Raw genomic sequence first — 26,450 nt, forward strand, 5'->3', positions numbered from 1 at the left:
CGAGACTAGCTGGCAGGGTGGGAGCCGACCGGCTGGCGCTTGGGGGGGAGGGGGGAGCGGGAGAAGGCGGGAGGAGGGTGCAGCTCGCGTCGGCGTGAGGTCAGAGGGCGCGCCGGCTGCCACCAATAAGCGGGTCGCCCGGCTCGCGAGGCCCGCCCACCTGCCCGAGGGCCGCGCGTCTCCCGGAGGGGCTGCCGGCTTCCGGCCGCGCCGGGGCCGCTGGGCCTCGTTTTGGACGTCGGACCCCGCAATTTCGTCCCCGCACCCCCGTGCCTCAGGAGCCTTTTGCGTTCTGAATTGCCCCAAATAATAGCTAACAATCTCTGGGGGTTCCCCACCGGCCAGACCGAGCGCTCTACGTAGTAACTCGCTGTAAGTTTGGTGAGAGCTTCACGCTGATCCCACCTGTCACAGAACAGGCGTGGTCATCGGAATCAAAATCCCTCTCTTTCCCCTAATACACGTCCACACGTAGCGATCTGCATAGGCTTTCTTTCCTTGGTGCTGCCAGCTGTGGGTAAGCTAGTTGAGACCTCACCCTCATTTGGAAACGGCTGGTGTAACCTTCATTGCAGGACCTGTTGACTGCCGATTTTGGTTTTCGTTTTTGGCTTTTTTTTTGAGAGAGAGAGAGAGAGCGAGCGAGTGGGGGAGACAGAATCCCAAGCAGTCTCCACACTCAGCGCAGAACCATATACGGGGCTTGATCCCACGACCGTGGGATCATGACCTGATCCAAAATCAACAGTCGGTGGCTCAGCTTGAGCACCCCAAATCTCCAATTTTTTTTTAAATCAGGAACTTTGAGGCATTTTCACGTTAAACTTTAACAGGCAACTATTGGCACCAACTTCATGAGTCCTTTTCTCTAGCTGACAACTAGTAATAGTTTTAAAACCTAAGTAGGGGTTAACTCCCTCCTAGCTGGAGACTTCCAGCAGCCCTTCGTTCTCCACCCCCTTTTAGAGGCGTTGTTACCTTGGATTTTCTTTTTTTTCTTCTGCGTGTTCATTTATCCATTTCCACACAAGTTTAAGTCCCTTATCTCTCTATATGTAAAGGCTTCATATGTAGTTGGGACTGACACATATTAGTTAAATAATTAATGATTTATTTCCCCCTCCAAATCTGATCTTCCTAGGGTTTTTTGGTGAAGCCTAAGAATCGGCACATCTTTCTCTTCTGGTTGGCTCTGTCCATACCAGCAGTTTAGGCCAGATGATCATCCTCTCTCACCTGGAACTCTTAGCTTCAACGGTCTCCTTGCTTCAACTCTTCCTCATCGCTGACCATTCATCACATTGCAGTCAGAGTGATTTCACTTTTTTTTTCCAAGTGTAAATATTATCATAGCACTCCTACGCTTAAGAAGCAATGCTTCAGTGATCTCTTCTGCTCTTAGATTAAAGATCAAAGATGATCTATCCGGGGCGCCTGGGTGGCTCAGTCGGTTAGGCCTCCAACTTCGGCTCAGGTCAGATCTCACGTTCGAGGGTTCGAGCCCCGCGTCAGGCTCTGTGCTGACGGCTAGCTCAGAGCCTGGAGCCTGCTTTTGGTTCTGTGTCTCCTTCTCTCTCTGCCCCTTCCCCTCTCATGCTCTGTCTCTCTCTGTATCAAAAATAAATAAAACATTAAAAAAAATTAAAAAAAAAAAGATGATCTATCCTTCCTAAGTCACCTGCCTGGTTTAAACTGCCCACTTTCCTGGGGGTTGATGGCCCTCTTTCAGCTGGGGCCATGTGCTGCCTGGCATCCTTCTGTAACCTCTCCTCCTCCTTGCCTATTAACTCCTTGATCTGTTCAAAAATTGCTTTCTTGGGGTGGGTTGGTGGCTCACTTGGTTAAGCCTTGGACTTCTGCTCAGGTTCTGATCTCATGGCTTGTGCTTTTGAGCCCCAGCTCTGTGCTGACAGCTCAGAGCTTGGCGCCTGCTTTGGATTCTGTATCTCTCTCTCTCTCTGCCCTTCCCCAGCTCACATTCTGTCTCCCTCTCTCCTTCAAAACTAAATAAATATTAAAAAAATTTTTTTAATTGCTTTCTCAAGGGACATATTTCAAGATCCCCAGTCTAAATCAGGTCGCTTTCATAGTACTTTTCACAGTTGTATTAGCTTGAATTGTAAGACATTTCCTATATTTGACTTTTTAACTTAAGAGAAGTGGAAATTTGTTGTGGTTAAACCTAATGATTAAGTGACTCTGAGTTGTTTGGTGTCTGTTTCCAGTTGGAATGGAGGTTCTGTGAGGCTAGGGACTGTATATCTTGCTCTCTGTGTGCCCAGGGTCTGTGACAGGGTCATGTGCAGCAAATATTTATTGAATAAATAAAGGAGTGGAGTGCTCTGTATAGGAATTGATTTCAGTATCCTAAGCGTGTAGTTCATTCTTTCCGCTTGCTTAACAGCGTCCGCAATATCAATAATCACAACAGTTACTTTTTTTGTGACCTCACATTTGGACCTGAAATTTTCAGAAGTCATACTTCAGGCTTCTCAACTCTGCTTATTCAAGAATGGGGGGAAAACTATTGATTTTTTAAAGGCTTATCACAAAAGTAACTTCCTTTGTAAAACAAAACCTTACAGCAGTCTTTTGTGGCTTAGTCTTCACCTCTTTCAGAAACCATTGTAAGACTTGGAAGTCTGTCCTGTTCCTGTGATTATTTTTAAACGCACTTATGTTTTAACCTAGAGTTCCACAGGGGTCCTCGGAATTCTCCTGTGCCGTGGGATATCCCCATCTTGCTGTCTTAAGGCCTTCTCAATCAGCTTCCTTATCACCTTCATGTGTTACATTGATTTCCTTACTTACTTTTTATTCGTATTTGCTCCCAGGGTCAGGACCATATCTTACACATCCTTTATCTTCTGCAGGGCCTTGTATAATAGGGCCTTACAAATGTCAGTGGAATTGAATCAATTTTTGGAGAATAAAGATGTAATGCCAGGTAGATACCAGAGTGTGAAACTGTGCTGGTACTCGGTGTAGTTAGGGAGGTAAAAAGGGCTTCGGTACACTGCACATGAGGAAAGGTAATAGAGGGTTCAGAGCCAAAGGGATTTGATAGAGACATCCTTTTGGAAGGGTTGATTGTGCCTCGAAAGGTAAACTATAGTTTGATGGAGAAGAAGTTTGGAAGGCATTTAAGATTGAAGGAATCTGGGGCACCTGGCTGGCTCAGTTGGAAGAGTGTGTGGCTCTTGATGTCAGGGTCTGTGTTCGAGCCCCATGTTGGGTGTGGAGATTACTGAAATAAAATAAACAAGTTAAATTGGTGGGGGTGCGTCTGGATGGCTCAGTCAGTTAAGCGTCTGACTTGGGCTCACATCCTGCTCTCCTGATTCATGAGTTTGAGCCCTTTGTCAGGCTTCTCTGCTGTCAGCGTGGAGTCTGCTTCAGATGCCCCCCCCAAAATTAAATAAACATAAAAAAAGTTATTTTTAAAAGATTGAAGGAATGAGCTGCTGGAAAGTATAAAATCACAGTATGGACAATCTGTTTTATTACTTTCGGTTTTAAGAAGTGTCTTTCTTTCAGGGAGAAAAAGTGGGTGACTGTAGGTGACACGTCCCTTAGGATATTTAAATGGGTTCCTGTAACCGACAGCAAGGAGGTAAGTGTGGAAGAAAATCAAAACAACAAAAAGGTACCATTTACTTCCTTCCTTTTTTTCCCTTGATTGTCTCTTAATTATAAAGGAATTTATTTCCCCAGAATTGAGTTGAAAGTACTTCAGGGCACCCTCTGTGCTTGATCCGTGGAAAGCCTCTCTTTCTATACCATCTTTACTCCCTTACCTTAACCCATTCTTCTTCTTCTTCTTCTTCTTTTTTTTTTTTTTAACATTTGTTTATTTTTGAGAGAGAGAGAGACAGATCATGAGCAGGGGAGGGGCAGAGAGAGGGACACACAGAATCTGAAGCAGGCTGCAGGCTTTGAGCTGTCAGCACAGAGCCCGATATGGGGCTTGAACCCATGAATTGCGAGATCATGACCTGAGCCAAAGTCGGATGCTCAACCGACTGAGCCACTCTGGCGCCCCGTTAACCCATTCTTCTTTTCCAAGGCTCGGTGAACCACAGCCCAGGCCTGCTCCCTGTGATAGTCAATATAGTTTAATTAGAGCATAGATATGCTCATTGATTTCCTTATTGTTTGTGGCTGCTTTTGAGTTCTTTTTTTTTTTTTTAAAGTCTGTGAGCCCGAGCTTAGGCCCGGCCAACCTAAACTCGTAATAAAGCCCTTTGCTTTTGCATGTGTGACTCGGTCTCCCTGGTGGTTTCTGGTTTTGGGGGACGATAATGAAAACTTGGGGTATAAAATTTGAATCTGGGGTTGTCTCCTGGATATTTCCCACATCTATTCCAGTTAAAATATACTGTCACTATCTGCTTTTGAGTTCTAATGGCAGAGTTGAGTCATTGCCATAAGACCTAAAGGCCCACAACGCCTAAAATATTTCTTGTGCAGCCTTGTAAGAGATTTGCTGACTCTTGCTCCTAGCCGATTAGCTGTCCACTCTTGTGCATTATATGTGTCTTAAATATCTGTATCCTTTTCTAGTTCTTCTTCCATGGGTTTATGTAGATGGCTGTGTATTCTTGAAAACTACATAGCATTGTATCATGTTTGTGTTTTAAAATTTGTAGAGCATTGTGCTAAAAAATCTGTCTTTTCTTTTGTTCATCCTTGTTTTTGAGAACTCTCCACATTTCTATAACTGTAAGTAGAATTATTAACTCCAAATCTTGCATTGTATTTTCTTATACACAATGATCACATTTATCTACTTTGCCTGAGTGATAAACACGTAGATTGTCTCCAACTTTTTTTTCTCTAATTGTTTTTATTTTTATTTTTTTATTATTATTATTATTATTATTTTTGAGAGACAGAGAGACAGCATGAGCAGGGGAGGGTCAAAGAGAAAGGGAGACACAGAATCTGAAACAGGCTCCAGGCTCTGAGCTAGCTGTCAGCACAGAGCCTTACATGGGCTCGAACCCACAAACTGGGAGATCATGACTTGAACTGAAGCAGGACGCTTAAGCCACCCAGGCGTTCCTCTAATTGTTTTTAAAAAGCTCAAATACCAAACATATACAGACAGTATATAAAACATAAATGGGTTGTCAGTATAATGGAAAAACATAAAGCTAATACCCTTGTGAAAACCACCCAAATCAACAAACAGACCATAGGCAGCTTCCCCAGAGGCCTGTATTTGACTCTTGCCAGCATCCCCACCCCCACTGGAAGAACTCTCTTTCCTATTTTTGCTTTGCTTCCCACCTCTCTAGTCCCTTGTAAACATTTTTAACTTTATATAGACAGCATTATGAAGTATCTATTTTCCTGTGTCTTGCTTTCTGTGCTCAGCGTTAAGTTTATCGAACATTCACCCATGTTGTCTTTGGAGTCATTTGTCCCATTTGATTGCTGTATGGAATTTTATTATAGGACTGTGCCCTAATTTACCTCTCTGATCCTCCTGTAGATGGCTATTTGGGTTCCCTGTTTGGGGTAATAGGAACAACACTCCTGTGGACATTTTTATTCATATATGGGTTTCCTAGGTGATGTTCCTACAAGTGAAATTGCTGGGTCTTAGACTGTGCGTATGTTGACCTGTAGTAGCTAATACTAAACCGGTTCTCAGAGTGGTTGTACCAATTTACATTCCCACCAGAAATAGAGTTCTCATTGCTCTAAATCCTCAACAGTTGGTATTGTTACTTATATATAAAGATAAGTTGTGATTTTAGTTTGGTGACTGCTTATGTAATAACTAATGAGATTGGACACATTTTTAATGTTTGGGAATGAACCTTTTGGGTTTCCTATTTCAGGAAGTGCCTCTTTAAGTCTCTTTGTTTCTTTCTTTATGACTTATACGAATTCTCTGTGTTCTAGACACAAAGCCTTCATTGATTGTATATTATCCATGCCTTTTTCCATTCCGTGGCTTGTCTTTGCACTCTCTTTACATTGTCTTAAGTAACGGAACTTAAAAAAAAATTTTTTTTAAGGTGTTACATTTAAGTAATCTCTGCACCCACTGTGGGGCTCAAACTCACGACCCTGAGATCAAGAGTAACACGCTCTAGTGGCTGAGCCAGTCAGGGGCCCCTGGGAGTTTTAATGTAGACAAATTAACTAATCTTTATCATTAGTACGTTTAAATGTCTTAAAGTCTTTTCCTTCTTTGAGGCCACAGAGATCACCTTCATATAGTCTTCTAAAAGTTCAGTGTTCAGCTCTCATTCATGGCGACACCTGGCACTGATGTTTGTGTACTTTGAAGTAGGGGCCTGATTTCATTCGTTTCCACCTGGACGTGCATCTGTCCCAGCGTCAGTTATTGAAAAGACTGCTGTGTAGAGGCACCTTTGTCGTGTTTCAAGTGTCCCAATATGCTTTCTACCAACGCCCCAGGGCGTGCACAGGAGGTGCCTGATCTCTCCAGAAGGGCTGCACCAGCGTAGTTAGTCCACTTCCCTGGGATGCCAGGGGGCTCACACTGCCATACCCCACGGCATTTCGTACTGCCGATCCTGCCAGTCTGGTCAAGCTCTTTGTTTATTTTGCATTTCTCTGATCACGCAGGAAGTTGATAATTTTCTCTCTTCTCTTTTTATTCATATTTCCTTTTTATCCATTTAAATATTTTCTTCTCTGACTTCTTTTGAAATTTTTTTTGTATTGGTTTCCTGTCTTTTCTGATTTGCATGGATTCGTTGATTATCATAGATACAGAAAACTCTGATCACTTTTGTCCACTGCAGATGTTTGTCTGACATGTCACCTGAGAACTTTGTCAGTAGTGTCCTTTAATTTTGTGTCAAGCTAATCAATTTTTTTGTATGGTTTTTGCTTTTTGAATCCTGTTTGAAAATTATTCTCCACTGCTTGGTCATAAAGAACATCTTCATCTCCTGTTGGGTGTTTTTTGGTTGTTGGTTGTTTGTTTATTTTTTAGGTTTATTAATTTATTTTGAGAGAAACAGTGTGAGCCAGGGAGGGGGAGAGGGAGGGAGAGAATCACAAGCAGGCTCTGCACTGTCTGCACAAAGATGACCCAGGGCTCGAGCTCATGAACCGTTAGATCGTGACCTGAGCTGAAATCAAGAGTTGGTTCTGTTAGGTTTTTTGTTGTTGTTGTTTTTTAATGATGGAGATATGAATCTAATTTTAATTTTCCTTCATACAGAGAGCTATTTCCCCAGTACTTTTTACTAAATAATCTACTCTTCACTGATTTGGGATGTCATCTCTGTTGTGTGCCATATTAATATCTAGATATTTTTCAGTTCTCCATTCTGTTTTGTTGTTATTTTATCTCCTCTTGCACTGGAATGATTTTTATTTACCATCAGTTTTTTGTATTTATTAATATTAAGTAGGGCGAGTTTTCTCTCTTGCTGTAGGTTTATTGGGAAGATAGCCTTTATCAAAATAAAAATTCCCAGAGTACCTGGCTGGCTCAGTTGGTTGAGCATCCCACTCTTGATTTCAGCTCAGGTCATGATCCCAGGGTTGCAGGATCAAGCCCACATCGGGCTCAGCACTGAGCATGGACCCTGCTTGGCATTCTCTATCTTCTTCTCTCTCAGCCCCTCTCTCCTACTAGTACACGTTCTCTCTCTCTCTCTCTCTCTCTCTCTCTCTCTCTCTCTCTCTCCTCTTTCTCTAAAATATTAACAATAGGGGCGCCTGAATGGCTCAGTTAGTTAGGCGTCCGACTTCAGCTCAGGTCATGATCTCGTGGTTCGTGGGTTCAAGCCCTGCATCGGGCTCTGTGCTGACAGCTAGCTCAGAGCCTGGAGCCTGTCTTCGGATTCGGTGTCTCCCTCTCTCTCTGATCCTCCCCTGCTCATGCTGTCTCTCTCTCTCTCTAAAATAAATAAAAACAGTAAAAAAAAATTAAAATATTAACAATAGTAATAACAAATATTCCCTTCTCTTTTTAGGTTTCTAAGATTTATTTAAAATTATGAATAGGGGCTCCTGGGTGGCTCAGTCAGTTAAGCCTCTGACTTCGGCTCAGGTCAGATCTCACATTCGTGGGTTCGAGCCCCGCGTCAGGCTCTGTGCTGACGGCTAGCTCAGAGCCTGGAGCCTGCTTCCGGTTCTGTGTCTCCTTCTCTCCCTGACCCTCCCCCTCTCATGCTCTGTCTCTCCTGTATCAAAAATTAATAAAACATTAAAAAAAATTATGAATAGATGTTGGGCTTTTATCCAGCTGCTTTTCCTGAGTTTCATGAAATAAAATGTTCATGTGATTTTCCTCCTCTAATGTTTAACTTATTAGTATGGTGAATTATATTAATCATGTTTCTGATGTTGACCCTTTTACATTCTTGCATGTCTAAGAGAAATTCCGTTTGGATACACTTGCCCTCCTCTCATGTGGTGTTCAACTCACCTTTAAGATATTTCATTTGAGATACTTGCATCTGGGTCATAAGTGAAACTGGGCTATAATTTTCTTTTAATATGCTATTTTTACCTTGTTGCGGTATTAAGATTACATTAATGTCCTAAACCAAATTAGGCAATTGCCCCTCTTTATTGATTTCTAGAACAAAATAAGAAAGTTTGGTAGAACTCACTCTTAGTACTTTCTGGGCATTTGGTTGAGGGATGATCATTATGGTGGTTTTAATGGTGATTGATGTATTTAGATTTTCTCTTTTTTTGGTACTTATTTTGCATTTTATGTATTTCCCGAAAATTGGTTGTTTAAGAGAGTCCAGTGCTAGGGCCTCCCCCTTTCTTCATTTCCCCAGGAGTGTGTAGAAATGAGGCAGGGTACTTCCTGGTTGGCCAGTAATGCTAAGCTTTTGGCAGTGCATGACTCAGGCTTGTATTAACTGGCCCTATTCAGATGCCAGCCATATCCCTGCTGAATACAGATCAGAGTTTTCGAATGTATTGGTATGTAGTTATTCATAATATTCATATTTCCATACTATGATCGAGTTTATTGTCTCTCCTAAAATCCTTATCCAAAAAAACTTGTAATTTTTGTTCATCTTTTCTTTTGTTTGCTTTGTTCTCTATTTCATTAGTTGTTGCCATTGTTATTTCCTTTTATGTTTTATTGGGTTTACTTCTACTGTTCTTTTCCTAGCTCTTTCTATTAAACTTAGCACTTTTTTTCTAGTTTTGTTTTCTTTTTTTAAAAACACATTTCACTTTAGGGATGTCTGGCCAGCTCAGTTGGTGGAGCATGTGACTCTTAATCTTGGAGTTATGAGTTTGAGCCCCACGTTGGCATAAAGATTACTTAAAAGAAAAATTTTTTTCACTTTAGTCATCTCCCAAATTTTGACATATATGCATGTCAAAATGTTGATAGTGTAATTGTTTTAGGTTTTTCATAAATTCCTCTTTAGTTTCCTCTTTAATCCAAAGTTTTTTTATTTTATTATTTTTTAAAATGTTTATTTATTTATTTTTGAGAGGAAGCACAAGCAGGGGAGGGACAGAGAGAGAGAGGCAGACACAAAATTCAAAGCAGGCTCTACGCCCTGAGCTGTCAGCACAGAGCCCCGAAGAGGGGCTCGAACTCATGAACCATATTTGATCTGGTCTGGTACATGATTGATTTTTGGATCATTTACTTGTGATTAAAACAAATGTAGTCTCTAGGTATGAAATTAAACAATAAACAAGCGTTTATTATGGTACCCAAATTTTCTGTGTCCTTGCTTATTTTTTGTATGTTTGCCCTAATATTACAATTATATTACACCAATTTCCTCATGTTGGTGGTTCTTCAAAACATCTTTCCAGTATCCTCCTCTTTCTGAGGAGACCTACTGTGTTTTATTGAAATTCTCATGTCCTTTTAGTGTCCTTCTTCCGGTATAGCTTGTTCTGTTTCTTGTCTTTCCTGGTGCTTGTTTCCACCGGCATCTGGTTAGTTTCTTCTGTGCACTCAGTTTTTATTCCCTGGGGAACTCTGGGCTGCCATGGCTAACAGTATGTAACGGAGGGAAAATGTAAGCCTAGGCTCTGGTTTTCCTTCCTCTGAGTGAATTTAGGCCATTGTGTGAGCCTTGGGATTCAGCCTTTCCCTTATCCCCTCTCCCTCTTCCCCTGCCTCCCAGGGAAGTCCCTAGTACCAGTCTTCCAAGTGCCACTTTATCTGGGAGCCTCTGTCCTTCCTTGTAATTGCCAGCCCCAGGGAGCTGGTAGGTGAAAGTTAGGGGAGCGCCTTTTATTTTTTTATCCAGCCTTGGCTCTCGAGGTGCCACTACCCACAAGAGGCCGAAGGTCAGGCAGTTAAATCTCCTGAGTGTGTGGAGAGGGGGCGCACTGGTAGAAAGCCCCTCCCTACTCCAGTGCATTTCTCACATATAAGCCCCTGGCCCTTTCCTAATTCAAATCCTGCCTGCCCGGGCCACTTGAGTGGCTTAGTCTGTTAGGCTCTCTCTCTTTCAAAATAAATAAACATCTAAAACAACAACAACATATTTTCCCTGCCCAGGACTTGGCTCCCTTTGTTCTCCCAAGGGCCTCACACAGTGTTCGCTGAGGTCCATCAGTTTATCTCTCCTCCCGTGGTCAACGGTGGTGTGCCATCTTCTAAGGTACCAGTAGAGACCTGCTACATTAGGCAAAATGGGAGACGATGATCAAATTGGTGAAGAGAAAGTGGGAAGGATCCAAGGGAGTAGGACACCACTGACCAGAGAATTGATCGGCACAAACTTCAGGCAGGTCAGGCTGCTCTCAGGTGTATATTGCACAGTTTCAGTGATGGCGGTGCTAATGAACTGGATGGCGGGAGCCCTTCCACGGCGTGTGGCCTGTTACGTTCTCTCAGCGTGCACTTTAAATACAAGTTTACTTGTCAGTTACATCTCAGTATAGCAGAGAGGGGATAGCTTTCAAAGTGCTTAGCCCTTTGATCTAGAAGTTTTATCTCTAGGAATTTATTTTCAGGAGATAATCATGATGTGTGTAAGGTACATCGACACTGTTGAGCATTACAGTATGGTTCAGAGTGCTTAAGAACTGTAAGCAAAATAAAGATTGTATTATGGAGAATTCATTAAGTTATCATACACTGTTCTCTTGTAAAGCTTTTGTAAAAGATGTTATAGGAGATTTCAAGTGGCAGAGGAAAAAAACATTTTTTAAAGATTAAAAAATTTTAGGGTGCCTGGGTGGCTAAGTTGGTTAAGTGTCCAATTTGGCTTAGGTCATGATCTCATCTTCAGATTCTGTGTCTCCGTGTTTCTCTGACCCTCCCCTGCTCATGCTCTCTCTGTCTCTCAAAAATAAATAAAAAACATAGATTAAAAAAAAGATTAAAAAATTTTAAATGTTTCTATTTATTTTTCAGAGGAGGGAGAGGGGCGGAGAGACAGGGAGAACCAAAATCTGAAACAGGCTCCAGGCGCTGAGCTGTCAGCACAGAGTCTGATGTGGGGCTTGAGCCCAGAAACCATGAGATCATGACCTGAGCCAAAGTGGAACTCTTAATCAACTGAGCCACCCAAATGCCCCTTAAAGATTTTATTTTTAAGTATTCTCTACATTCAGCATTGGGCTCAAACTTAGAACTTCGAGAGCAAGAGTCGTGTGCTCCACTGACTGAGCCAGCCAGGCGCCCTGGAAAATGTTTTTAATACAGTTAATTGGGGGAGGGAAACAGGTTACAATATTCTATCATGATCCATTTTCATACAGAGATATATATATAGGTTGTCTGGTTGTACAGGTGATTTTCTTTTCTTTTTCTGTATTTTCAGAATTTTCAAACTGGATACATATTTTACATGAACAATGAGAGATCAGAAAAAAATAATGATCAAGCCAGATGTTGGCATCTGTACCAAATACATTGCTACGATCGTTTTAGAGAGTATAGTGTATTTCAAGAAACATAATATGTTTATACATTTTGATCTAGAAGGAATTTTTTTGTGTGAATTTATCAAAATAAAATGATCCAGAGAAGAAGTGAAAGTTGAGCATGAGGGGTTTATTACTAGTGTCAATAAATAAACACAACTTGAAATAAGTTGAAGCTAAGTGACCAATAGGTGAGGGGTACCTGGGTGACTCAGTTGGTTAAGCTTTTGACTCCTGATTTCAGTTCAGGTCATGATCTTGCAGTTTGAGAGATTGAGCCATGCCTCTGGCTCCATGCTGACAGCATGGAGCCTGCTTGGGATTCTCTCTCTCTCTCTCTCTCTCTCTCTGTCTCTGTCTCTGTCTCTGTCTCTAATTTATTTTTATGTCTTAATTTTTTTTATTTTGAGAGAGAGGGGCAGGGAACGCGCAGGGGAAGGCAGAGAGAGAGGGAGACACAGAATCCAAAGCAGGCTCCAGGTTCTGAGCTGTCAGCACAGAGCCTGATGGAGGGCTCGAACCCGCAGACTGTGAGATCATGACCTGAGCTCAACTCGGATGCTTAACCAACTGAACCACCAATGTGCCCCCTCTCTCTAAAAATAAATAAACACTTATAAAAAATGACCAATAGGTAGGAAGAGATTAAGTGAATTATGGTTTATGGAATATAATGCAGATAGTAAAAATTGTGTTTCCATAGTTCATGTGGCAAAATGTAAAGTCTGATTGGGTTAAAATTATGTTTGCACGTGGAAAAAATGAAGGGAAGGATGTGCATGAGTGTGGACAGTTGCCTCATTGCAGAGAGAGGATTGAGAGCTATTACTAAAACTTAAATGCATGTGCAATAAATAGACCTGTATAAAAAGTATAGACTAGTAAATTTGAGATTATCCAGATTTAAACTTTGGCTGCTCTCACTTGCAAATGTTTGCATGGGTTATTTCCTTTCCTGTGGGCTTGTGTGTTGCAAGCTAGTGCTTACCTTCGCACTGTGGCCACGCACATGTGGAACCTGCATCCTGCTCGAAGGAAATGATGTTCTAGGCAAAGGTAGACGTGAGTGATCATTTTGAATAGATGGGTTGATTGTCAGGAATCCAGCTAGAGGGGCCCCTTTGTCCCATCTCCACTTACGGTACATATATAGCGACTCCTTCCTTTGTCCATTCTTTCCTGCTGTGCTACCAAAACAAGAATCCTTCTCGAATGAGTACTCTGTATTTCTTGTCCATCCATCGCCACAGGGGAAGGTAGAATAGAGCATTCGCTCAGGGCAGGAGGCAGAAGAGAACCAAAGGGAGCTCTAGTGGAAGCCTATCTACTTGCTTCTCACTTGTAAGTCACATTAGCGCTGGAAGGGCCCATTTTACAACATAGAGACACTGAGACTTGGGGACACCTTGTCCAGGATTCTGTTATTCTTGGGTCCTGGATTCTCCAACTGTTGTTGTGATTCCTGTTCAGTCGTACTCCCGACCTCTGTGGTGTCTTATCTAGCACCCTTCTCCCTCTCTGTGGGTCTCCCACTTGGCTCTGTCATATTCCTCTTTTTTTCCTTTTCTAGAAAGAAAAGTCCAAATCGAACAGTTCAGCAGCCCGGGAACCTAATGGCTTTCCCTCTGATGCCTCAGCCAATTCCTCTCTCCTTCTTGAATTCCAGGGTGAGTTGCATCCATATGTCTTCCTTGCAGCAAAAGCAGCACTTAGAGAACCCGTTAATAATGAGAAGAATAGCTTCGCGTGTCACTTCAGTGCCTGCTGTTTTGCTGGTGTCTTGCTGGCACTTTACATCAAGTCTTTTCATCTAAACCTCACAGCAACCCTGCAAGGTAGATGATGGCAGCTTCATTTTCCATTTAGGGAAACCGAGGCCCAGAGATGGAAGTTCTGTATCTCAAGGTACATAACTAGTAAGTGACAGGCCCCATGTCAGGTTCTGGTTCTTTGGATCAGAAGCTCTTTTCTTTAGACTGTATGTTTTATGTTGACAGTACCTTAGACTAGGCCACCCAAAGCCAGGGCCTCTCCCGTCCACTGTCAGCAGAGTTCCGCCTCTGGAACCGGTCTGCAGTAAGTGTCCCGCCTGTGTCGGCACTGCAGTCCCAGTACTGCCTTCGCCCCTGCATGGTCGCTGCTGTTCGGAAGCCCCGAGCTTCTCGTTTGTGTCCTTTTCTCGGTCTGTGACCTAGAGCAGGCAGTTATCATCATCACTGTTGAGGGAAGCCGATGCTCCGAGTAGAGGTGTTTGCCTAAGCTCAAAAGTGACAGAGTTTCCTTCTTTTTATAATAGAATGTTGCTCCCGTTTTAGCATAGAGGTTTGTGATCTTTGTAGGAGTAAAGACTAGAAAGGGCTTGGAATGAGACTGGGAGCCTGCAGGGATGATCCCTCTCTGCCCCTCCCCCAGCCTCCCGAGGTCAGTGAGCATGGTGGAGGAAGGCGAACACGAGGGAACAATTTTCTAGCTGTGTGTGTGGTGTCCAATAAGCACAAAGCTCTGGGAGACATACAAGGTTCCATTTCCTCAGTCTGGCCTCCACCTCATCCCTTTCATTCAGTGAACATTTACTGGTACTGCACTGAACCGGTACTGCACCGGAGATCCAAGGACAAGTAAGCCCCAGAGCCTGCCTGCACAGAGCACCTGGGAATCGGTGTGTAAAATACTAAACGTAGGCGTGCACAGGATACAACAGGAGCATATGGGGTGGTTATTGCCATCCGGAGGAGCCCAGGACACAGAGGAAGTGATGCTTGACCCAAACGGTGGCCCGTATCGGGGCTTTCCGGGAAGACCGGAAGGAGCAGGTTGTGGGGGACACCTGTGCATGAGGCAGGGCTTCGGTTAGTCCACTTGGTTGGAGCCGAGGCTGCGGCTTGCAAGCCTGTTGTGTGGAAGGCCGGTCGGCAGTAAGCCTGTAGGTCAGAAAAGATTTTGTAGTCTGATCTGTGCCTGCCCAGGGAAGCCCTGGAATTTGAATTGTATCCTTTGTGCAGCAGAGAACCACCGAAGGATTTAGAGGGATGTCTCCTCGAGGTGTGAAGCGCAGGCGGAGTGCAGCAGAGTGAAGGAAGGGCAGTCAGGTGGCTGTTGCAGGAGGCTAGGCCGAGATAAGGAGGCGTGAAGGAAGGCTGCAGGAGAGGAGGGAACCAACACCAGTGATGTCAGGGCAGTGGGGTGGATCAGATTTGGTGACTGGCTGCTGGAGGCAAGGGAGCAGAAGGAGCTTTTGATTCCTTAGTTTTTAACTTAGGTGGTGATTTTAAGCCTTCAGACAGACTATCCCCAATGGGAATTTCTTGGTCCTCGAGGTGGCCAGGTGGAGCCTGGGCCACTGACAGGCCGAATGACTGCCTCCAGATACCATCACGCTCCTTGAGACAGCCAAGAATGCCAGTCAGATTTTAGCATTTTCTACACCTCTTGTGCTATGGCAAAGGTTGAGAGGCACGGCTACATGACTTCCGTCCACTGGACAATGAAAAAATACCAGGTCCAAACTATACATAGAAAGAGGGGATAACTAAGTATATCCTGACCTTCCTGAAATGTAAATGTTGCACGAACTTAAGGATTTTGGCTACATCTGGTGCTGAGAATATATGTTGTGAAATAGAAAATGTTTTTAAATGAATCATCTTAGGCTGTGGATAATTTTCCCTACCTTTGCTTGTTTGCCTTTGGTTCTGGGGTATCTAGCAGTGATCATTGTATTTGGTTGTGCCCATGGCTCTGTTCCATTACTCTCAAGAAAAATGACTACTCTCAGCTATTGGCTTTGTCATTTTGGTTTTCAGATGAAAACAGCAACCAGAGTTCTGTGTCTGATGTCTATCAACTCAAGGTGGACAGCAGCACCAATTCAAGCCCCAGCCCCCAGCAGAGTGAGTCCCTGAGCCCAGCACACACCTCTGACTTCCGCACAGATGACTCCCAGCCCCCTACTCTGGGCCAGGAGATCCTCGAGGGTGAGTCACAGTTGACCCAGGACCAGAATCTTGGAAGGGCCTGTGCTCTTGATGTTTCTGTTCTTTAGAGGAAGAGGATAGAAGAAGATGCCTTGGGCCTGGCAGGCTTGAGCCATTTGTCAACATTTGAACTGTTTCTGGGGAGGGTTGTGTTTTCCCCTCTCACAGAATGAAAGAAGAAAACAAGCAACACAGTTGAGTGCCAGGCTCTGTATAAGGCACTTTTCATATTTGATACCTGGTATAATTTTCTCAAAGACCCTATGAAAGGGCAGCTGTCATCTTCATAGTACAGATGACAAAATAGAGTCTTAGGGTAAACGGCTTGTCTGAGATCACATAGCTAGCAACTGGTGGAACCGTGTGTCTCCAGTTTCATTCCTTGACTCCCTGACGTCAAAGATTATGTTCTTTGCATTATATCCTGTTAATTTCCTTTAATGACATATATGGATTCTCTGGCCAGTGTTGCTCTTCCCGAAGGTGCCTCCACATAGCTCTTAGGGAAGCTGCCCCAGCTTGAGGCAGATTCCACAGGAGTCTCCTGCCTTGGGAGGCCCTGCAGTTGTACTGAGCTTGGTGCTTTTTCAGAGCCCTCCCTGCCCGCCTCCGAAGTTGCTGATGAACCTCCTACCCTCACAAAGGAAGAACCAGTTCCACTGGAGACCCCGGTAAGGAGCCACTTTGGATTTCCCAGTTTCTAAAAAAAAAAAAAAAAGTCAGAACTCTGTTGATGTGACTTGGACCTTACAGCATCGAATGTGCTATGACGAGGGTAGGGAGGCAGCAAGGGAAGCTGGTGTCTCCAGGTTACATGGTAGGGGGAGAAGTTTATCTGCAAGAAGGCTGGGGGTGGGCTTCTGGGCTGTCATTAGGGAGGGTGGGGAGGTTCTGGTACAGAGGGATGGCCCTGTAATTTCATGCTGACTGCTCCTAGATTGCTGAGGAAGAGGAAGACTCAGGTGCCCCACCCCTGAAACGCTTCTGTGTGGACCAACCCGCAGTGCCGCAGACAGCATCAGAAAGCTAGCACCGTCCTGGCGCCCTTCGCCTCCTGGCCCCCTGCCTCTATTTATTGCATTCTGGGTCTGGCCGTGCTTTGTTGCTGGGGTAAGGGCAAGCACTGGGGTCCAGAGCTTGCACATAGGAGCCTTCTGGGCTGGAAGGTTGACATAGGACTTGGGGTTATAGCATCATCTTCCTGTCCTTGGCACCTGTGTTTGCTTGCTCCTGAGAAGAGGAGCACTCATGTTCTTTTTGCACCCCAAGCAGGCTGGGGCATCAGCCATCCCAAGGTTCATGTGTCACCTCCAGGTAGCAGTCCTGCTCCAGAACCTCTGGACTGAGCTGCTGGCTCTTCTACAGGAGGAGAGATGTGGAAGGCACCCTCTAGAGAAGAGAGTGCCCAGGGTTACTTGAACTTGAATGGAGATTATAGATTCATGGACTTTCCCGTTGGGCTAGGGGCCTGTAAGCTGCTGCTGGAGAAGGCCTGGTAGAGACTTTGGAGGGAGGGGGAGGCTGTGCACCAGGACAGAAAAGTCTGTATAGATTTCTTGCTGTCCTGACACTTCTACCCATTCCTGAGGTCATCCTGCCTCTCGTGGGCTCTCCAGCTGCTGACAGTCCTTTGTTCCCTGCTGTAACCACCCCCTTCCCCAACACACACACACAGCGCTTTCCCTGTTCTCACCTGTACATTTCATTCCAGCATCCCCTGCCTCCTGCCACAGACTCTGCCCCAGCAAGGATTTGAGGTTCTGCCAACAGTACCCATCCCCCACAGTACTCCTTCAGCTCAGACTTTCTAGGAAGTTCCCTCTTCTTTGAAATCTGCATGTTTAATTGAACTTTGTGATTTTATTTTTTGTTCAAAAAAGTTTAAGAAAATGGAAATGGGCAACAGTGAGTGAAGACATATTTTAGCACTGAATAGAATATTTTTAAAATTAAACTATTTGAAATACGTCTTGTTGGTATTTGAGTGCTTCTTTCTTGAAGGTTGTGGGGGCAGGGCCTAGTGGGGTGGTGGCTGAGTGCTTACCAATTATCTTACTCCCACAAAGGGACTTTCTGATAGAAATTATTTGGAGACCCCCGCCCCCTTTGAAGCTGTCATGTAGTCTGATTTACGCTTCTGTCCCTGTGCACACTGAATCCAACTAGCATATGTTTGCCATGGCTCCAGGTCCTCAGGAGGCATCAGTGAGTGGTTTTTTTCCTTCTTTTTTACTTTTTTAGATTATGGTAAAGTGCACATAACCTCAAATTTACCATTTTAACCATTTAAGAGTGTACAGCTCAGTGGCACTAAGTACATTCATGACATCGTGCAGCCATTGCTAGCTCGCTCCAAATATTTTCATGACCTTGAACAGAAACCCCAAACCCTTTAAGAAGGTGCTTCGTGTTTGCCACTCCCCTGAGGCTCTGGCAGTCACAATCTGCCTTCCATCCAGGAATTCCTTTTTGGGCTCCTGATTCCTAAGGAAACCAATGGAGTCATGTCATGGTAGAAAAGAATTCTATACTCTGTATGTTCAAGAATTTCATTTCAGTATTCCCTAAAGTGAGTGCTTTGATCTCCCTCAGGGGCTTCCAGGACTAGCATCCCAAGTTCTGTTGCCCTGTTTTGTCATTCCTAGTCTGTTTTTCTTAAAAATTTAATAGAACTTGGGACACCTGGTTGGCTCAGTCGGGAGAGCATGCAACTCTTGATGTTGGGATTGTGAGTTTGAGCCCTTTTGTTCATGGTACAGTTTACTGAAAAAAAAAAAAAAAAGGAAAACAAATTAACATGTTCTATCAAGTTGTCAAATGAATGTCACAGATAAGGAATTGTATATTTTAATGTGTTTACTGAATTTACAAATTACTGAAATCAAGCAGGAGAGAAAATTAACAAGGGGAAATAGCAGTTGGCATTTGTGGTTTCTCTGTGACCAAGTGCTAGTACTGGGAACACAGGAAGCCAGGAATCCTGTCCCTCAGGAGACAGCCTGGCTAGGTGATAGACCTCTGCATGGAGCCTCCTCGAGCACAGGGTAGTAGGTGCTGAAGTGGAGTCTATGAAGGAACATGTGGGATAATGGAAAAGGAGATAGAAACCATTCTCTTTTGTTGACTTCATTTTAGCACCACTTCATTGGTGCTGTAAAAAATCAGGCAAGCAAAAAAAAAAAAAAATCAGGCAAGCAGTCTTCGCCAGTGTCTCAGAACATTGATGGGATAAGGGGCGGAGAAGAAAAAAAGAGGAAATGTAAAGCAATGACCACAAGTTACACGTAACTCAAAAAATGCCTCTGGGTATTAGTAGTCCCAATGTGTATGCATACTTGAATTCTTTTTCAATGTTTATTTATTTTGAGAGAGAGAGAGAGAGCGCGTGAGGGAGCAAGCACGAGCAGGGAAAGGGCAGCGAGAGAGGGAGAGAGAATCCCAAGCAGGCTCACTGTCAGAGCAGAACCCGACATGGGGCTTGATCTCACAAACCGTGAGATCATGACCTGAGCTGAAATCCAGAGTTGGACATTCAATAGACTGAGCCACTCATGTGCCCCTGCACTTGAATTTTTAAAAATAGATAGACTGCTAACTAAATTCGTTGAATGTAAATATGCACAAAGGAAGATCAGTCGAGCTCGATAGATTGTGCCCAAGAGAACTTGGAGCATGGAAAAGCTGAGGGCATGGGAGCAGATTTCAACGCCTATGTTACTTGTCATCTTGGGAAATGGCATTTATTTTACAAATATCGAAAGCATCTTCGGGGTTCTCTGTGTATAAAGTACCATTGGTAGGTCTCTGCCTCGCAGGAGCTTCCAGTCCGGTGAGGTAGAGAAGATGGGCAAGAGCCTGAGTCTCAGTGAGTGGAGAAGGCAGAGAACTGTGAGGGCCCAGAGGAAAGCCTGGAGGCTTTGAGATCACAAAAGGCTTCCAGAAGAGGTGGCATTCAAGGCTGGGCCCAGCAATGTTTCTCTGGTTATGAGGAAAGACTACTTGGGGCAGGTTAAAGCGGATAAATGGAGGCAGTGAGGTACAGGATTAACGTGCGGCAGTAACCAGGGAATTGGGTTTCTTATTTTCTCCAGCTTTTTTGAGGCTTTTCAAAACTACAGAGACCTGAAAGAAGTAGTTCAATAAACTATGGGTACCCATCACCTAGATTCACCAATTATTAACATTTGCCACACTGGCATCTCAATACACATTTTTTTCTCTTTTTTTGGGCGGGGGATTGGGCGACAGGAGGGGAGGAGACGAGGCGAGACCGAGACGAGACGAGGTGGGGGGGCAGGGGAATTACTTGAAAATCAGTTGCTGTCATTCTGGCACTTTAGTCCTGAATACTTGAGCTTCTGTGTCCCAAGAACAAGGACATTCCTCAACATGACCAGAGTATCACCATCATACCCAAGAAATTTAACAATGATACAATAATAGTGTTTAATATGAACGTATTTAAATTGCCCCAAATGTCCCAATAATGGTAGTAGTTCCCTTTAGCCCCATCCCCAGATCCAGGGTCTAATTCTAGGGTCACACATCGCACACCCTGTTCTCATGTCTCTGGTCTCCCTTTAGAACCTTTTGGAGGTGAGTGAATAGGTGTATCTTGTGTCACTGATATTTTTGAAGGGTTTAGGCAGTTATTAGTAGATGTCCCACAAACTTGAGTTTTCCTATTTTCTAAGGATTTCAGGTGAAATGTTTTTGGGCAGAATGATACAGAGTTGACATGTATTTTTCATTGCCTTATATCAAAAGAAACCCTAACTTTTTGTCTCATTATTGGTAATGCTGGCTAAGGTGTCTGCCAGACCTTCCCATTTTCAGGGCACTTTTACCACCTAAGTGATTTGTTGGAGAGATGGGTGACAATCTTAGACCATTCACTTAGACCAGTGGTTGGTTGATGGTCTATATCTGAATCAAGTTACTTCACTAGAGTCTGCAGAATGGTGGGTTTTCTTAATCATTCTTTTTGCATTCATTCACTGGCAACCTTCTGTAAATAGCAGATTGACCTTGTCTTTTCTTTTTCTTCCTTCCTTCCTTTTTTTCCTCTCTTTTCTTTCCCCTCTTTCTCCCTTCCTCCCTCCATTCCTTTCCTGCCCTCCCTCACTCCCTCCTTCCTGCCTGCCTTCCTCCCTTCCTTCTCTCTCTATATTACTATAGTTCATGGTTTCCCCTTATATTCAATGTGTTAAAATCTGTTGCTTTTTTTTTTAATGTTTTAATTGTCCCAAATTCAGCCAAGTCCTTTCATGCTGGCACCTGAGTCCTTTTGACATGTCTCCATCACTTTTTGAGCACTTTTTTATTTTTAGGCACAAGTTGTTGCTGACTCACCTTGAACTTTGCAAGCACCATTCCTTTATCCCAGAAGCCCTGGATCCTTTTAGTGGGGAGTGGTATTTAGAAACCTACATAAACCTAGTTTAGTGGAGAAAGGGTTCGAGGGAAGTAGGAGAAAGGCTGAGGACAGATTTGGAGGGCCTTGAAGGCCAGGCTAAAGAGTTTGATTTTACTTTGTTAATTTCAGGGAGCCAGCCATCAAAAGCCCAGAACAGGGAAGTGAGGTAGTTTGCAAAATGCCTAGGTAAGGAAAGAGGCAGGAGACAAATTGGAAGACTTGCTAGGTTTTGCATGTATTGAGAGGAGGCTTATAGAATTGTATCAGTTCAGGGATAGAGTGGTGATAGGTACTTAGAAAATGAAGAAAGTAAATGTAATCAGTCCACCATGTGGATCATCTGTGAATAATAATCATAACTTATACATTGAATGTGGATTTAACCGATTACAATAATTATTTGGGCAATATGATTGAATGTGTGTGGTATTTGGGGGGGATGTAAAAGGGTTAAGTCCTCATCTTCCATTGAAGAATGTCAACAGCTAACACTAAAACTGAGAAATAAACATAGCAACACGTATGTTATTTAGAAATCTGTCTCTCAAAAATAAACTTAAAAAGAAATTAGAAATTTCTTCTATAGAGAAATCGCATAGCTTTTGTTTGTTTTTGAGAGACAGTGTGTGTGAGTGGGGGAGGAGCAGAGAGAGAGGGAAACAGAATTCAAAGCAGGCTCCAGGCTCTGAGTCATCAGCAGAGAGTACAATGTGGGGCTAGAACCCATGAACTGTGAGATCATGACCTGAGCCAAAGTCAGACACTTAACCAACTGAGCCACTCAGGTACCCCAAGGAAACTTCATCTAAAATGGAATCTGGGTGGCTCAGCTGGTTAAGCATTTGACTTCAGCTCAGGTCATGATCTTGTGGTTGAGGAGTTTGAGCCCCGGCTCAGGCTCTGTGCCAACAGCTCAGAGCCTGGAGCCTGCTTTGGATTCTGTGTCTTCCTCTCTCTCTGCCCCTCCTCCATTGGCACTCTGTCTCGCTCTCTCTAAAAAAATAAACCTTAAAGAAAAAATGAAGTTTCCTTTTTCCAATTTTAACACAGTTTAACAATTTGAAAATGAGTGCTTGAGGGAACAGGAAGTGCCCCAGGGCTGCTTTTTGTAGAACTATTTGTTGTTGTTTTTTAAAGTACATTTAAATGTTTCCTTTTGGGACCGAACTACCGTTCGTTTTACCATAAAAAAGACATAATTTTAATGGAGTTTCAAACTTTTAAGTAGGCTCTATGCCCAACGTGGGGCTTGAATTCACAACCCTGAGACTGAGAGTAGTGTGCTCTACCAACTGAGAGGCACCCCAGCCTTGTAGAGACACCCCTAAAACATTTTAAAAGAAGAAAGGTATTATAGTAGTTGTTTGGGCCAGAAATAATAAAGGCCTGAAGTAGGATGCTGTGGGATGGCAGGAGAGGGACAGTTCAAGAACTGACATTATCTGGTTCACCCTATGGCTGTGGAATTCAAGAGAGGTCAAGCCTGAGCCGGTGAGGTTGTGAGGAAGGTGGGCCACGAATAGACATGAAAACTATCCAGATAAAGCAGCTGATGGAGGGAAGGAAGATGGCCAAGATAGTGGGTCTGGGATGTTTTGAGTTTAAGGAACCCGCAGGACAGGGAGGAAAAGAGCAGCCAGGAGCCGGAACTGTCTAAGCAAAGGTTTGCATCTGCATCAGTGAAGGGGGGGTATGTGGCAGGGCAGAGCTCCACATGACACAGACCACAGAAACAGATCTTGCTGACGGAGCTCAGTCCTAAAACTACCCGGTAGAGATCCGTGTAGGGAAATGGCTACGCGTCCTTGGACCGTCTTATTCCTGCGGCTAAGAGGCGATAGCCGACTTTGAGCAATAGACGCTTTGGTGCAGATACCTGGAAACTACACATTGTAAACTCTTCCTTTTTTGATTAACTTGCTTATTCAAATGTTAGAAGAGAAAACACATTGAACAGTGAATTCTGCTAAAATTATGGTTAAAAAGTCTTGAGAGTTTAGTCAAAGCAGAGTTGGGCTGGAACAACTGGTAAAAGGCATTAGGAAGGAAGTATGGGATTGAAATAAACAGGGAAGAAAAAAGTCCATTTCCGGCAGTGGGAAGGAAAAGCTGATGAATTCTGGGAATGAGGAGGAAGTAGTCCAGTAGGGGCGTGCTGGGTTAAGAGTCTGAGGACTGAATAGAAAGAGTAAACTCCAAGGAGTTTTGTCTGCAACACGAGTCAATGAAGGTATTAGAGCAGGAAACTGATAGTTACATTATCAGTCTCTTCCATTTTTTTTTCTTAAAATTAAAAAAAATGTATTATTATACTTTTAAGTATGCTCTACGCCCAACGTGGGGCCTGAATTCATGATCCTGAGATCAAGAGTCACAGACTTCACGGACTGAGCCAGCCAGGTGCCCCCTGTTCTTTTTTATTTTTATTTTTTTCTTGACATCTTCGGGACAAGATGGTAAAATTTCATGTTAATCAACTCTATTATTTGTAAATTTGAGCCACAGAAATGAAGGACACTGACCAAGCAAGAGTCACATAAAAGTTCGCAATTTTTTTTAAGTTTATATATTTATTTTGGGAGAGTAAGCACAGCGGGGTTGGGGTAGAACGAGCGTGAGGGAGAATCACAAGTGGGCTCTGAGCTGTCAGCACCGAGCCTGAGTCAGGGCTCGAACTCAAGAACTGCGAGATCATGACCTGAGCCCAAATCAAGAGTCAGATGCTTACCCCCCGACTGAGGCACCGAGGTGCCCTTTTGTCCTACAGAAAACAAACTGAAAAATATAGAAAACTATAAAGAAGAAAACAAAAGCCTCTGTAATCCCACCTCTCCACAGTAAACACGGTAAATACTGTTCTTCATTAGAGGATCCCCTGATCAAGCAGCTCCTGATTGTGGGGCTCCAGCTGACAGGCTGTGCTCTCAAAGCTCCACCTCCGGTTTCTACTCCCACTTTCAGAATTCCCAACTGTGTTCTGGCTGGTTCTCCAAGGTTCCTCCTGTGTTGAGGTTGAAACTGAGCCCCTTACTGATTCTCCCATTTTATTTTTTATGTACGCTCTATGCCCAACATGGGGCTTGAACTCAAGACCTGGAGATCAAGAGTCACACACTCTAAGCCAGCCAGGTACCCCTGATTCTCCCATTTTATTTTATAAAAAAAATTTAATGTTTATTGGCTTTTGAGAGAGAGAGAGAGAGAGTACAAGCAAATGAGCAGAGAGAGAAGGGGACAGAGGATCCAAAGAGTGCTCTTCAGTAACAGCCCAATGCAGGGCTTGAACTCACGAACTGTGAGATCATGACCTGAGCCGAAGTCGGACACTTAACTGACTGAGCCACCCAGGTGGCCTGTGATTCTCCCATTTTAGATCTCTGCTTTACCAACACCAGGGCTGGATTCCAGCTAACAGTGGCCCCAACCGCTGAAATGATGATGGTCCCCACTCTCATGTGCAATTAGACCCTTTTTTGAAATAGCAAAAATTTCCAAATTTTGTTTCTTAATGTTTTTGGAGTCCTTACTTTGTATGCAGTATGCTGTTGGGGATCTAGTCCTGCAAATGTCCATCCCATTAGTCACCTGGTCTGTGCCTCTCAAATCTGTCCATCTGTCACCCTTGATCTTGTTACATTTGGATCCCTTGGCATCCCTGTCACAAACAACTACAGTTCCCTTCTAAGTGGTCACTCCAGCCATCACAGGCTGTGGCCGGGATGATCCCTCCCTTTGCCACCCTCATCTCTTGATACTTGCTGCCTCAAAATCCCTACCTGTTAAGGCGTGTTGTCCTGAATCTAACGAGTTGGCCCTGCTGCTCCTTATGCCTAGAATGTTCGTCCCTCATTTCTTTGCCTAGTGAAATGCTACTCATCTTTTCATGGTCAACTCAAATGCCTTATCCTCAGAGGTTGCTTGTAATCCTTTTAGAAGAAATAGCTACTGAAGGAGGACGCATTCTCATCTCTGCTAGGTGATCAGAGAAGGTTTCATAGGGATAGCATCTGACCTGGAACTTAACCTTTCACTGGGGGTGGGGGTGGGGTGCTTCTCACCTCAAGATGACAAGAAAGGTCTGGCACTGGCGTGCACTACTGCTTTCCCAGCCCTGTTGAAGAGCAGGCTGGGAAGGTATGTTTTGAGGCCAGTGAAGATCTTTGAAAGGAAAGGGACAATTTAATAGGGCGAGAATTATTAATGAGTGTTTTGAAATGTACTGGATAGCCAGAGTTTGGACTATGTGAGTGTAGTGTGCTTGGGGAAGCGTGTCAATGTCCTCACTCTCCAGGCAGTTACTGCTGTCTCTTACGGTGCACTTCCTACAGCACTCTTCACCGAACTGTCATTATTTGGGCCTCTTATTTTTTCAGGACAGTCTCTGTCTAATTTTTTGTTTTTCCACTGAAGCTCCCAGTACAGAGCCCTGGGCTTTGAAGGTGCTAGGAAAGACTATTAGAATTAATGGATGTATCCTTAATAGGTATGTCTTTTAATACATTTTCCCAAAGAAGTATCTGTATTATTCTTTCCACCAAGCCCCTAAAAACAAGCATCATACTAGTACCCACATCTCCACCACACTCTCTTACACAAGAAGTTAACTTTGGGGTGAGCAAGACTGGAGCTCAAGCTGTCCTTCAGGGGAACCTTCGCTTGGGTAAGGTCTTGGGGTTTATTCCCGCCAACCCCTCCTCCCTTTCCGCCCCACCCGCGCCTCCCCGGGCGTGGCCGAGCGCGGCGCCTTTAAGAAGGGGGCGGAGCACAGTGGAAAGACAAAGCCCCTGGCCGCGCGCTCCCCCTCCCCCTCCGGCGCACCACACGGACAGTGGTGCCCGGATGTCGGTGTCGCCGTTGGTGACAGATGGCGCAGTGTCTGTATGTGTTAAGGGGCTTCTCTGGTCTGACCTCTTTGAATTCCAGGCCTTTCGGTCTCCCGCTGACCCCCATTTTCAACTCCGCCGCTGGAGGCCCGCAGGCCTGTCACCGGCGCTTACATAACGTGACCTTTCACCTCTTCATACTGCCCTCTGGTGCGCTGCAACCCAACTACGCAGCCCGGGAAGGGGGCGGTACCCAGGCGCAGAGCGGCAGCTCCCGTGAGCGAATAGACTGTGAGCGCCAACCGGCTCTCCGCCTATTGGAGCATTCGCCACCGGCGCCACAGGGGAGCAAGTTAGTGTGTGTGCTGG

At 44.2% G+C, this 26,450-nt stretch overlaps 2 protein-coding genes across 2 annotated transcripts in view; both read left to right on the forward strand.

Annotated features, from left to right (window-relative positions):
* Nucleotides 1-17,811, forward strand: part of BCL7B (BAF chromatin remodeling complex subunit BCL7B) — a 23,201-nt gene extending 5,390 nt beyond the window's left edge. Inside the window, exons 2-7 of the mRNA XM_029945722.1 lie at nt 314-372; nt 3,538-3,613; nt 13,439-13,535; nt 15,672-15,842; nt 16,434-16,513; nt 16,780-17,811. Of these exons, the coding sequence (XP_029801582.1) occupies nt 314-372; nt 3,538-3,613; nt 13,439-13,535; nt 15,672-15,842; nt 16,434-16,513; nt 16,780-16,872 (576 nt within the window). The 3' untranslated portion in view covers nt 16,873-17,811. The remainder of the gene's footprint in view (nt 1-313; nt 373-3,537; nt 3,614-13,438; nt 13,536-15,671; nt 15,843-16,433; nt 16,514-16,779) is intronic.
* The window catches only part of BAZ1B (bromodomain adjacent to zinc finger domain 1B), a 72,517-nt gene continuing 63,351 nt past the window's right edge, over nt 17,285-26,450 (forward strand). Inside the window, exons 1-2 of the mRNA XM_029945724.1 lie at nt 17,285-17,337; nt 26,182-26,372. Of these exons, the coding sequence (XP_029801584.1) occupies nt 17,285-17,337; nt 26,182-26,372 (244 nt within the window). The remainder of the gene's footprint in view (nt 17,338-26,181; nt 26,373-26,450) is intronic.

This window comes from Suricata suricatta, chromosome 8 (assembly GCF_006229205.1).
Source record: "Suricata suricatta isolate VVHF042 chromosome 8, meerkat_22Aug2017_6uvM2_HiC, whole genome shotgun sequence".
Taxonomy (NCBI): Eukaryota; Metazoa; Chordata; class Mammalia; order Carnivora; family Herpestidae; genus Suricata; species Suricata suricatta.